Below are 14,025 nucleotides of genomic sequence, written 5' to 3' on the forward strand. Positions count from 1 at the left end.
CCCTCAGTTTGGTATGGTCTGACAGGCACAGTGTCAGGCAACAGATGTTTTGGGCTTTCCCAGCAACAGATGTTTTGGGCTATAACTCCCAGAATCCCACAGCCAGCATAGTCCAACACATCTTATTTCTACCACTGAACCAGAGTCCTTCCCTATTTTTGTCTGTCAAGCTGCTGTTATAGGCACCAGGAAGGGATGGAGAGAAGGCAGAATTTGTGACCAACTGGTATGCTGTATCCTACAGTTGCAAAGGCCCTATGGCTCCTACCTGTGACCACCTTGGTTTATTTCAAGTGTCCCCACTTGAATAACAGGAATGTGAGGCCTAATTAATATATATATATATATATTAACCCGCAAGCAGGACCTGAGTGCATCAGCACCCTCCCGTCTATGTTCCCCATCAACTAGTGTACATAGGCATATTGCCTCTGATGCTGGTGGTACCCATCAGAACGAGTAGCCATTGATGGCCTTCTCCTCCATGAATTTGTTTAACTTCCCTTTCAAAGCCACCATCACTTTCAAATATAACAGGTGGATCTGGGTAGTGTGTGTGGGGTGCGTGGGTGGGGTGTTCAGTCAGCACTGGGATAAGCAGCTGCTCTTCCCCACACCCATGTGTGAGTCTTCCTTTGCATGCCTCTCACCGCTTCCAAGGGGGCACCAACAGAGTCATTTTCTCCATGATGGGAGAAGCACGAAGAAAGGCAAAATGCCTGGGGTGGTGATGGCAGTGGGTTTTGCCACACCCAATGATGGGGGCAATTCCACTCTCACCCCACACCCTTAATTTGGTTCAGCATCCCTGTGTTACGTAGAGTGAGGCAACCACCTCCGGCAGCAGATGCTGGTGGTAGTAAGCAGCGGTGAGGGGTCAGAAGACAGTTGCGTATATCAGATGGTTTGCCCTGCATCCCCTAAGCCAGGAGTGGGGAGGCTCTTTCCGGCTGAGGGACTCATTCCATTACAGAGAAGCACCCAGGAGCTGCATTCCGATGGTTGGCGGGGCCAAAAATACAACAAATGCCCGCTTATTTTAGCTTAAAGCCCTTACTGCCAGTAACTAACCTTTAAGAAAGTGAATTCAACCTTTTAGAATGGGGAGAAAACAGGGAAACTGTCCAATGATTGGTGCTTGGGGCGGAACGGGGTGTGGCCACTTGAGGAATTCCAGAGGGTCAGATTTGGCCCCTGGGCCTAAGGTTTCACATCTCTGCTCTAAGCTAACTTGCTGCCCTCAGTTGCAGTGAAGGACCCTGTCTCATTACCACTGCTGAAGAACGATTCAACCTGTCCAGTTGGCTTATATGTGGGGAGGGGGGGGGCATTTTGCCCTTTGCTTGAGGCAATAAAATGACTTGGGCCATTCCTGAAAGTACACCCAAGTGAAGTGAAGTAAATTCTCTCCTAACCTGACCTCTCTAGACTCATCACTTTCAGTGTCCTCCTGGCAGCCTGGGTTACGTTTGTTGTAAGAGCTGGCCTAGGAGAAATGGGCTTCTAGTAAGACAATGCACTGAGGTAAGCCTTTTATTTTACCAGCCACCCCTGATTTTATGAATGGGGCAAACAAGTGCACAATCAAACAAGGTTGCTCCATCAAGTGTGGCCCTAAGGGAACAATAATGGGGGACCATTTATCCAGCGTTGCCCTCCAAGATCAGGGAGGCCTGTGTGTAATATTCTGGAGTATTACACCACTTAGCAGTTTGTCTCTACCATCTTATCTACTGCTATAAAAATAAATAAATCCTTTTCTGGTCTCCTGTGCCAGCGGTGGGCAAGAAGTAGATCTCCAGACTTTTGGACATAAACTCCCAGCATTGCTGACCACTGATCATGCTGGAAGGGTCTTCTGGGAGTTGAAGTTCAAAACAGCTGGAGATCTACCCCTGACTTACACTGCAAAATGCCAGATCTCATTATTAATTAAATCAAATTTCAAGTCAGCTGGCTGTAACAAAGAGAACACTCTCCAATTCCTTACTGACCAAATTTAGCAGTGTTGAAACGAAATGTTCAGATTTTCCAATGGACCCTGGAATAGAAGCAGCTGTTGCAGAAACATTCTGAGAGCAAGCCCTCAAGTGCCTACACCAGATCAGGTTCATTAAGAGAAGGCAACCATCTGCCATTTCCTGGCTCTGGCGCAGTGTAAATGCAGAGAAAGCCACTCAACACACAAGGGAAACTGGGCTGCACAGGCCGAAGTTCATGGAAAACAAACTCGCAGCACAACCCAATACATATTTACTCAGAAGCCCCATTGAGTTCAGTGGGACTCCCTCCCAAGCAAGTGGGAGCAGGATTACAGCTTGTCTTTAGAACTAAATATAATGGCTACGTGAGAGAGGCTGCCACCTGGCTTTGCTGCATGAAATAGCAAGAAAAGTGCATACACTAACACCTATATTCACATGACCCAACAGAAATTGCAGCATTTTTCCTCGGAGGATGCTTCTTCTAGAGAAGCAAATCAAGGGCAGCTCAGCAGTAAGGGAAGGCACTCTGTGCATGCTCAGAGGTACTTTATTCATATCCGGGGTTTTTTTTATAATAAAAGAACGCATGTGACCGAGACTGGGTGGGTGACTGAAGGAGATGAAGGTACAAGTACAAAAATGACTGCCAAATGTAGTTTGACTTGCACCACTGATTACTACCAGTGACAGGCAGACACCAAATGATTCGGCGGTCTATGAATTAAATGGAAACTATAAGCTGATGAGCTCCATTTTCTTCATAACTCCCACCCCACACAAAACAGGTTTCTAGCCCTGCCCAGAAGGTTCATTAACAGAATGTGTCATTTGCCTAGGTAAGGCTCTTCAGCCTTCCCTAGGGTGGTGGCCTCCTAATGCGTTGGATTGCAACTCTCGTCATCGATGATCATTGGCCATGGTGGCTGGGGCTCATGGGACTTGTGGTTCAAAACTTCTGGAGGCACCACCTTGGAGAAGGCTGTCCTAAGCTGAATCCCTGGCCTCCCTAATTAAAAGGAGCTCAGGTAGCAGGGCTGGCCTCTTGCCCGGGGCCTTGGAGAGGCACTGATTGTTGGAGGAGATGAGCCTGGTATGCTCCAGCTGAGCATTATGGGAGTTGCAGTCCAAGACATCTGGAGGGCACTAGGGTGGAGAAGGCTGGGTTAGACAATACCAAGCTTCAGGTGACACACACTACCACTGCGATGCTATTGCAAGTACTCTCACAAGGGATGGCTTTTCATGCCACCATAGAAAAAAAGGTTCTTGCAAACAGACTGATTAAAACGATCTATAATTGGGGTCTCCAACACGGTGTCCATGGCCACTTCTCCTATTCCCTGCCAGGCTGCCTGCCCCACCTGATTTTTATTTTTTCAAAATTTCCATAATAATAAGTTTGCTGGCATGCTGCAAAGCAAAATGCTGCTCTCTAGCACCATCTTTATTTGGGATCAAGAGTGGCTTTGTGTTTTGGAGCTCAGACATCTGCCTTGTTCTTGGGTAAGTTATTTTTCTTTTAGTCCCACCATTTCCCTTCTGAGAAATGAGTGTTCTATGACCAGACATGCGCATTATGGCAGCCTTTTTATGAATGGGCTAGCACTGCCAACCCGAGTCAGCCAGGTTTTTTTTTAGCATGCCCTAGACACTCTCGGAATTCCAAGGTGGCCCCTGATCCCAAAAGGCTGGGGAACCCTGATAAACAGTTTAGAACAGGAATGGTAGCATTTCGTGCAACATTATAGGTGACTCAAAGAAAATATATTTTAAAAATACCACCATCTGCTGGAGAAGTGTGGTATGCAACATTGTTCAGCAAAGTGCACCCTACAGCATGTTAACACCAGAAGAGAGGATTTTGGCTCAGATACGTCCACCAAACATAATAATGGGGCAAGTAAAGACCTGCCTTGTGCCTAATACAACCTTACAGAAGCTGAGCAAAATATGTTTATCATGCGTAGAAACTTTGCAAAGCCTGGCACCTGCAATTCAGCAACAGCGTCCATGGAATCCAACAGGAGCATTTTGAGAGTTTATCTATTTGCAAAATTATCCCTCCAATCATTACAAACCAAGCATTAATTTACCAATATAACTTATACAAACTAATCACACTCACAAATATTTATGTACAAAGGAAAAGTCAGTGGCATGTCAGAAAGGAAAGTTCATTGTTAAAAAATTACAGCTACACATGGGTGTTACAACCCTCTCTTGTAACCACCTTTTTAAAAGGAGGCAGTTTTGACTGCACGGGACACAGATCATAAAGTGATTACTCAGGCCTCTGTTCACAGAAGACTGCTGAAATGTGTATGCGGAGCAAGTTTTGCCATTAATGTCCAACACAGGATCCTGCAATAGAGAAAAAGACTTGGTTCACACATAACAACCCAGAGTATGGGTTGAGTATAGGTTGTCCTTGAATCATGGGTTGTTGTTACATGTGAACACTCTACACTATCGATTAACTATGGATTGTTAACTAGAACAACCCAGAGTTCACAACCCAACAAGAAACTATGTCTTCTCTTCCTAGGGTGTTTGTAGTTAACAACTGAGACTTAACCCATTATGCAGGGTTCATACATAATGACAACCCATGATTCAATAATGAGCCACAGTTCAATGACAACCCACACTCTGGGTTTTTATGTGCGAACTAGGTACCCTTGGCTATAAATAGCAGAATTTGATGATCAGAAGGTCTGAATTTCCATGGCAAAACATTCATAGTAGTACAAAACGGCTCATCTGAAGCAGCATTTGTGATTAGGGACAGCTGGCCCTCTATGCCAGCCATTGGGAACAATGCAGGCTAGCTGGTCAATTTGCCATGTGCTGTTCACCTTCTTGGAACTGGTAGGTTTAAAGTTTCTATGACACAGCTTTCTGAATTATATTGCTGGCTGACTACACCCTTTTTCTCCCTGCTGCGATGTAAACAATAAAACCCTGCCTGATCAGTAAGCTGAAACACTACAATGGAAAGTTGCAGTCTTTATTATTTTTAAAAAATAGTTTCTTCAATCCAATAAATATGGTTGCTTTCCTCTTTGTCTTTAGTCAATATTCCTGGATTCACAGCAGTTGAGTGAGAAATACAATATCTTGTCGTCTTGCATTGTCATATCTCCTTGATTTTAAATTCAAAAGACTATTGGAAGTAAAACAGTTGTCAGATTTACGGGTTGGTGGGGAGGCAATATGACATTTTCATTGTGCTCTGCTTGAAGCCCATTATCCAGATGGTGTCCACACTACAGAGGAAGACAGCTCTGATCACAACAATCCAGGGCTAATTCACAAAAGTACTCAATTTTCCACTTATATTTTTGTGTTTGTTGTCCCAATACTGAATCTGGTCTGTGCTACTTGAGCAAAATGGACATGCCTACAGGAGTGATAAGAATTGCTCAGATTCTGCTTTGTTCATCTTGTGCCCACATCTTGTATCTCAAAACCTCAGCTCTCCAGCCAATGTTTTTCAGAAGACAAAACAGACCTGTTGAGTTTCTTTAATTGCATTCTCATGCACCACATGTTAGCACCAAGATGCTGAAGCTGACGGAGAGAGACAGTACCTCTGACAGTCTAGACGTTGGATTTGGGGGCTGAATTTAATGGGATTTCCTTCAGTTCCGTTCGCATACAGAGGTATTCCCCAGTCACAGCCATGAGTGCCGTGCACACAGTATGTACAAGCCACCACGTTAAAGCAGTTGGAAAGTGCGCGTTGTAAATCCAGCAGCCCAGTAGGTGGAAGAAGTGGACTGTTACTGTGAAATCCAAGCACTGCTTTCCTCGCCGAATGAAATACAGCAAGCCTACGGCACTATAAAAAGGAAAAATATTATTCTACCTGAAATTGCATCATTCAAGGTTGTAGGAACTCAGTAACAAAAACTTTGTAAGAAATTATTATATTTATCCTCCACCAACAGTTCATGTTCTGTATGTGCTATATAAGGCTAATCTTAGGCCAGGACTTTTTAGTAAGTTTTTAACAGAGCCAGAAGTGGTGGTGGTGCAAACAAACAAACTCTAGAACTCTACTGGTAGAGCTTTCTGCTTTTTCTCATTTATAGCTGAGCTATTTTAGGCTCTTACGAAAATGAAAGGCTGAATATTTCTGAAGTTTTGATTTAGAAACTTTGCGTACTCTCCTGGCTGTTCTCTGTAGACACGACTTCTCTTTCTCTATATTCCTGAGCGGGAGGAATAGAAATAGTCACACTCATTGTCCATAAGGGACAGCAGCTAAATATTTTACTAGTCAGTCTGTGACCATTTACTTGTTTCATCCCTGCCACTCTTGATCATGTCTTTCCTAAATACCCTGCCCCTCTGATGATTTCATCTGACCTTCTCTTTGCTTCATTCCTTTGAATGGCTTCTTGTTCCAATATTGCTTTCTCAGCTTCTCCATTTCTTTTGCTTGTTGCCTTCGCAGGCTCCTATTTCCTCTTTTCCTATGCCTATTCTTCATAGAATCATAGAATAGCAGAGTTGGAAGGGGCCTACAAGGCCATCGAGTCCAACCCCCTGCTCAATGCAGGAATCCACCCTAAAGCATCCCTGACAGATGGTTGTCCAGCTGCCTCTTGAATGCCTCTAGTGTGGGAGCGCCCACAACCTCCCTAGGTAACTGATTCCACTGTTGCACTGCTCTAACAGTTAGGAAGTTTTTCCTGATGTCCAGCCGGAATCTGGCTTCCTTTAACTTCTTTCCCTAGCCAGCACAGCCAATAGTGAGGGCTGACGGGAGTTGTAGTCCAACAACGTCTGGAGGGCCACAAGTTCCCAATCCCTGCCCTAGGCTCTTCGTCATGCCCTGTTCTTCTGTAGGATCTGAACAGCTCAGCCAATGGCAGTCAGAAACTTCGGGTCAAACACTCCCAGAAGCTTCATCACAACATTCCTTAGTTTAGCACATTTTAACAACAGAATGCCTCTGTTTTCAGCAAAGGGCAGCTACACAGCAGCAGCATCTGTTATTTCATCTCTGTGAAAGGTATTTGTGCCAGAAACTAATATGGTCCAAATGCTGACTTACCAGGTGAGTGCATTCAGGATAAAAGCCATCATGGCAAGTCTCCCAAGGGAGGTGGAGAATCCCAAAACCTACACAGGGTTACAAAGACAGGCAGTCATTGAGATAAATTGGAATCCAGCTCAGAATTTATTTAACCCTTCTCCTTCCACAAACCCCATTCACAGCAAAGCCAAAGTAGCTTCATGGGAGAAAAGCAAATTCTTCTGTAAAGAGTGCAGATTTGTATGTAAAAGTTTAAGCAAACTTACCAAATCAACCAGGACTGGAACAAATAAATTAATTCCTAATGGTACTGCATACATCTTTTTTTCTTTTTAAAGAGTTGCACTGCAGTTGAATTTGAATCAATATATCCAAATATGACCTCCAATTTCTACGTGACATATCTTTCTCTCTTTTGAGGTTAAGTTCCCTCCTCCCCAACTGAAACTGCAGAATATTCCACACAGCAGACAGAGAGTTCCTTGACTTCCTGCAATTATCACCTAGAATGAATCTTGGATTCATTTGATGATCTAGATGATTCAAGCAATGGTTAAGGTTTTCCACAGATAGACTGTGGCTAAGATCAAAAACTTCCATATGAACCTCAATAATCAATTATACTGATTCAAGAGACTAGTGGCATTAATGGTTTGTTGGCTTCCTGCCAGGAGACATTAATTGTGGTCTTGCAGAACTCAAAACCACAACACTCCAGAAGCAAAACTCTACAACTGCCAGAGAAATCCACACTATCATGAGTCATTTCCCCATGCAATACACTGAGGTCAGCAGGCTGTGAAAAGTCCCTAAGCTGGTCGTTTCTGCTTGCTGAAGCCGGAGTCAGCAGAGCTTCATATAGACATTCCCTGATATTACAGACATAGGAAGACAAACAGAGCCAACACTTCCCAGGTAATACGGCTCTTGTGATCAACACAGGTCAAGCCTCACAGCAGTGCACCTTCCATTTCAGTGGACTGATTTACAGCCCTGCCTCAGTTAGGAGCATGACAGGAACAGGGTCACCACCTGTCCCAATTTTCACTCAGAAAGCACAGGAATTGAATATCTATGTCCACTGTCTGGTTCTGGACGCTCAAAACCTTGCAATGATGGAAGAGAAGTGCAGATTGATTACGGTAGGGTTCTTCTCACTCCATCCAGGCCTTTCTGTGTTGTCACTCAATTCACCACAGGTGGGGCTTGTGCTCCTGCCGCTCACCTCCACTTGGCAGCTTCAAGGAGAGGAGCGAGATGGTTGCAGCAGCATGGAATAGATTGGTTTCCTGCTCCTTGAAGTCCTTCTCCTCTCACTGCGCTCACCCAGGGCTTGTGTTCCCTCTGCTTTACTTCAGAGCCTAGGCCAGGGATGGGCAACTGTACACCTGTCGCTGGGGAACCTGGGTGGGAGGGTGCTGTTGCACTCATGTCCTGCTTGTGGGTTTCCCGTGGGTAGCTGGTCAGCCACTGTGTGAACAGAATGCTGGACTAGATGGATCCTTGCTCTGATCCAGCAGGGCTTTTCTTAACTTGTGGCCTTCTAGATGTTTTGGCCTACAACTCCTATCAGCCATAGACAGCATAGCCAATAGTGAGGGATGATGGGAATTGTAGAACATATCATCTGGAGACTCCCAAGTTGCCCACCTTATGCCTAGGTGTGGTCTTCCCCTCTCTGAACCATTTCTCCCATCATCTTGCTCACCCAGAGCTTGCATTCTCTCTTCTCTACTTCAGAGCCCAGGGTGTAGTTAGAGAGGGGGAGATGAAATATGCTCACACCAGCCTTCAGTGAGTCCAGTGACAGCAGAAGAGGGCAGAGGGGGAAGGGAAAAGCATAGCCCAAATCAATCTACTCTCTCCTCCAGCCATGGCCATTTCTCCTCCAGGGCTGGTTGCGTATTAAGAATATAAGAACAGGCCTGCTGGATCAGGCCAAGGGCCCATCTAGCTCAAATTCTGTTTGCAACTGTGTCCAGCCTGATGCCTGTTCCCAGCGTCTTGTATTCAGAGGTAGACTGCCTTCAGATCTCTACTGAGCTATGATGGATAACAGCCATTAGCATTACAACATTATCTTCTATGGATCTGCCTTATCCTGTTAAAAATACCCAAGGTTGAATTTTATGAGGCCCTGGGCAAATAACCAGAATCAAACCCCCTGCATCCCCCGAAGAAATAACACCAGCTTCAAGGAGAGGAGCTGATTTGCACTGAAAGAATGCCTCTGCTCAAGCATTTAACTGGGAATCTTTGATATCTCACTAGTAACTTCTGGCAGGGATAAGAGTCAATCAAATGGCCAGAACAGAAAAGAAAGCAATGGCCATGGTAGTTAAAACTGAAAATTCACAGGGAAGGTAGGTGGAGGAAGCTACTTCTTGGGGGTGGGGGTGGGAAATGAGGGGCTGACTCCATATCAAATCGTCACAAGGTTGTGTAGTGCATAATGTCAGTTCCTCTTAGCAACAACAATTCAAACCATATCTTCTCCGCAACGGGCAATATTTGGACAATGCCTATTGGGTGCAATCCTATGCATGTTCAAAGAGAAACAAGTCTGGCTGGGGCATGCAGGGAGTTGTAGGATTTTTTCTGTTTAAACATGCATAGATTTTTGTGTGTGTGCTGTATTCCCTTTATTTATTTATTTATTTAATTTATATACCGCCCCATAGCAGAAGCTCTCTGGGCGGTTTATTGTTACAATGTCCATATACTCAAAGCTGAGGCAGGCATATATCATTGTATATCCGGATGTGATGCATATTGAACAAATCTCCCCCATATAGCAACAAACGATGTTGATTCTGATCGTCCTTGGATTTGAAGCGAGTCATGAGTTATTTTTTCTGATATTGCCACACACCATACATTTTGATATATATTATGCATAGATAACACCCTTAATGTTGTTATGGTAAAGGCAGTAATTTGCAGGAGTGCAGATTAATTTCCTTTACTATGCAAGCCAGGTACTTAAAAGTAATCTCGTTGGGCAAAAATAACAAGACACATGCAAATCCAAATAATACAGAACATCGCCTGTAAAATTGGGTAGTCTTGTAACTGCTTATTTATTTATTTGTAAGCAGTGGATATTCAGACATACAAACATGATCCAAACCTCCTCCCTCCCACCCCTCAGAGAGGAAGTGATCATGGATCCCATGTATCTGCGGGGACACAAAGCCACGAGATGCCAGGTGAAAGACAGAAAGAAAAACAAACACCATCAGAAATTCCTCTTCCCTGCCTGCCCACTGTTCCTTACCCCTGAAACCTATGAACATATGGCTCTCCTCAACTACTGATCTATATACCTGATCTGAGGGAGAAGGAGAAAGTTACCTCTGTGGGCCAATTCCTTTCCTGTCCAGCATTTTCATTCCATTTCTGGATGCACTTTTACTTCCGCTCCCTTCCCTCTTTGGACAGTGGAAGAAAGGAATCTGGATTTAATCTGGCTCCAAGATTTTTTGGGTATCAAAGGTAGCAACCTCAGACAGCAATCATTTTAGCCTGCCATGTTTGTCCTCAAAATCTTAGTGTACCCCCTCTTTAGCTGTCCATTTCCCTCCCCCTGGTGCCTGCCCAAAGAAGAACTTCCTACCTCATAACTGAAAATCTGGTCGAGGGAAGGGCTGTTTTGAACTAGGCTGTCCACCAAAGCCAACAACAGCCCCAGCGAGCTGTAGTAAACCGCCTGCATGAGCACGATCTGGGAGAGGATAAGGGCAGGATCCCAGACATAACTGCGGAACTGCGGAGCCATTCCAGGAGGAGGCCACTGGCTGGTTATGCACAATCCAATGGCGTCTTAAAGAATCAAGTGCACTTGTCAGCGTCTGGAGACCACAAAGCGTGAGTCCATCAGCACCTGAAAGGGAACAAAACAACGTGTCATTCCAGCCACAGCTCATGGAAGGGATTATTTATTATTTATTATATTTATTTGCCCAATGCTGGGCCCCAAGGCAGCATTACATAATTTAAAACATATACATTTAAAACCTTTGAATAGAAATATACAAAAGTTAAAAATATATTAAATATGTTCCAATATTAAAACATTTCAAATAAATGACAATTGTAAAAGTCCTTGGCATAGTCGGAGGTCCAGATTATTTGCCAAGGGCCTGCTGGAACAAGGAAGTTTTTCCCTGCCTCTGAAAGCGCATCAACGAGGGAGCTAGTCTAGCTTCCCTGGGAAGAGAGTTCCAGAGCACTGGAGCAGCCGCCAAGAAGGATTGCCAACCTACCCATCTTCTAAAACTCAAAACTTTGTGTAAACTGCCCAGAGAGCTTCGGCTATTGGGCGGTATAAAAATGAAATAAAATAAAATAAAATAAAAATAAAAGCAACATTGGCATTCTTTGGCATTTACAACACTGCCACTCTTTTTGTGTGGTTTCCCATAGTGAGGTTCCTATCCCCAAGAGAGGCAATGGTGAAACTAGCAGACACAGAGACCGGCGAGAATAAATGAAAAGCACCCCAGCCTGGCCTGAATGCTGCACTGATGGCACTGACAGTGGTAATACAGAAAGGAGAGGGAGGGAACACAGGCAGATTCTGGCTGCACGGGCACTGCAAGATTCTTAACCCATCCAACCGTACATGTTTCGGGCAAGTTAATATTCAACACAAATAGAACAGCCATGTTAACAGTTACTAAAACAAGTATTTTCATAGCATTCCATTTGCAGACAAAGAACATCAGAATCACCTTTTTTGGATCAAAAAAAGGTCCGTCAGCTATAGCATACTGTATCTATTAGTGGCCAGCCAAATGCCTCTCAAAGCATACAAACAGGCTGTGAAAGGGAAAAGGTTAACATTGCACCTGGTAAACCAAGTTATATTACTTCTGAACAAGAAGGTTCTAACATTTCGTTACCATGGCTAACAGCAATTAATAGACATATCCTCCACTAATTCTGTGTTCATATATAGCAAATTTACCCACCACTGTTTATTTTAGATGTACAGGGACTTAGGATGCAATCCTATACCCACACTTGGGACTTATTGTTTAAGTCCCACTCACTGAACTCAAAGGGACTTACCTGAGTAGATAAGCATAGGATTGCCCTGTTTGTTAAATGCTCACTAACTCTACTATGATTATCCTCCCAACTATCTTGTGAATCTGGACCCATTTTACAGATGAGGAAAGGGAATGGGGAAGAAGGTTGAAATACTTAATAGTCATATGGGTTCTTGGCACAGTGGGGTTCACCGCTCTTTTATGGAAAGCACTTACTATTTATCAGAGATAGACGCAAAGTAAAATGAAGAAAGGATACACTGTAACCTACTTTGAACCCTTGGACTATGATAGAAAGGGGAAATGCATTCAATTATAAAGTAAGTAGAAGTCAGCATTCCCAGGGCCAAACCCTGACACGTACCCTGTACTTTGAAGAGCTGCATAGCACTATCACTGTCACCCTATGATGGCAAAAGCCACACCTGGTAAACCACTCTCTTAAAAGGTACAACAGCCTTCTCAGGGGCGCAACATGCCAACCTTGGCAGGGGATACTGTAGGGAGATAGATGTCCGCTCCATGGAACAATATGGCTCCAAACCATAAACAGAGCCTTTAAAGGGCCCAACATCATCTTTTCAGCACCAGTTTAAGCTTTTCCTCTAGACCCAAGCGCATATGATGGGCTTCTTAATTTAGTTGTTCTATCAAGTTGCGGGATTTCATTGTTAATTGCTTTTTGTGGCTTTAAATTTTTGTATGTTTAATTTTTGTTGTTGTAAGATGCCTTGAGGTTTTTGTTTTTTGAGAAAGTCATCTAAGAAATGTAATAAACCCATTGTTGTTGTTATTATTATTATTAATAATAATAATAATAATAATGAAAGCCCTATGCATATATAGTAGTACACATAGAACTACCTCCTTTTTTCTGCCAAGAGCTTCCCATGGTTTTAAACACAAACAGACAGAAACATTTATTTATTTATTTATTTATTTGTTGCATTTATATCCCGCCTTTTTTCCTCCAAGGAACCCAAAGCGGAAATCAAGATGGTAAGGCTTTCCCACCATTGCATCACCATACTGGGAGAAACCGGGAGCTGCCTTGAGTGCCATTTTTAGGCAGAAAGGCAGGATATGAATTAATTAATCCTATGTATGTTTAGTTAGGGGAGGGGGGGAACCTATAATTCCATGCTGCCTGGGGCATGTTTGGAACTGTAGGTCTTTCTTTCTGCCTAAAAATAAACAGGATTGGCCCCTAACAGAACAATCCTATACTTGTCTACACCCAAGTAAGTGCCACTAAGTTAAACGGACCTTACTCCCAGGTAAGTGCGTATAGGATTGCAGGCTAAATAAACAAAACCTGTCGGTTTTCTGCCTGTCATGAAACTGTTTAAAGGGAACGGGAGGGCGGGGGTGGCAGAACAGAGAGAAGTGGCAACACACGACACCCCCACCCCTAAACATGATTGCCACGAAAGCTGGCAGCCAAATCCCCGCCCCATTTCCCTTCTAACTTCCGTCGCGTTTTACCTTTCTCCCCGGTCCCCGCCGAGCCTCGGGCCCCCTCTTTCCATCGACCACTCCGAGCAACCGCCCAGCTCCAAACTCTCCTCATTCAGGGCCAGGCCCGTCTTCGCAGCTGACTCCACTCGCCCGACCACAGAGCCAACCGGCCTCCCGCCGCCTAGAAAGAACAGCGCCTGGGACATGACTGCGCCAAGCAGCCACAGAGAAACCTCTATGCGCCTAGAAGGGCACTCCTGAGGCAGGAAGTGATGCTGCCTTACAGGCGGAAGCGTGGGGAAATCGGTGGACTCTATGGCGCCTATGCCGTAGAGGTAAGAAATCACCTCAGGGTGTACACTTGCTTTCCTGTACACCTGCTTTCCCCCAACCTGGTGCCCTCCAGATGGCATGAACTCCCATGGGAGTTGTAGTTCAACACATCTGGAGGGCACCAAGTTGGGGAAAGGCTGGTGTACACCCT

The 14,025-nt window shown here is 44.5% G+C and overlaps 1 protein-coding gene across 1 annotated transcript; it reads right to left on the reverse strand.

Moving 5' to 3' along the window:
• Positions 1–4,978: 4,978 nt before the first annotated feature.
• On the reverse strand, positions 4,979–13,728 carry SYS1 (SYS1 golgi trafficking protein). The gene is made up of 4 exons (XM_063145567.1): positions 13,569–13,728; positions 10,646–10,912; positions 7,048–7,115; positions 4,979–5,826 (listed from the first exon to the last, which is right to left on the reverse strand). The coding sequence occupies exons 2-4, from the start codon at positions 10,805–10,807 to the stop codon at positions 5,586–5,588; spliced, it is 471 nt and encodes a 156-aa protein (XP_063001637.1). The 5' UTR covers positions 10,808–10,912; positions 13,569–13,728; the 3' UTR covers positions 4,979–5,585.
• Positions 13,729–14,025: the final 297 nt, after the last annotated feature.

This window comes from Elgaria multicarinata, chromosome 1 (genome assembly GCF_023053635.1).
Source record: "Elgaria multicarinata webbii isolate HBS135686 ecotype San Diego chromosome 1, rElgMul1.1.pri, whole genome shotgun sequence".
In the NCBI taxonomy this organism is placed as follows: domain Eukaryota; kingdom Metazoa; phylum Chordata; class Lepidosauria; order Squamata; family Anguidae; genus Elgaria; species Elgaria multicarinata.

Bases quoted from the DNA above. Each gene is read 5' to 3' on its own strand.
- SYS1 (XM_063145567.1), bottom strand. From the start codon at position 10,807: ATGGCTCCGCAGTTCCGCAGTTATGTCTGGGATCCTGCCCTTATCCTC. The intron at 7,116-10,645 runs GTAGGAAGTTCT...AACCCTGTGTAG, and splicing joins ACCAGATTTTCAGTTATGAG to GTTTTGGGATTCTCCACCTC. The intron at 5,827-7,047 runs GTAAGTCAGCAT...TCCTTTTTATAG, and splicing joins ATCCTGAATGCACTCACCTG to TGCCGTAGGCTTGCTGTATT.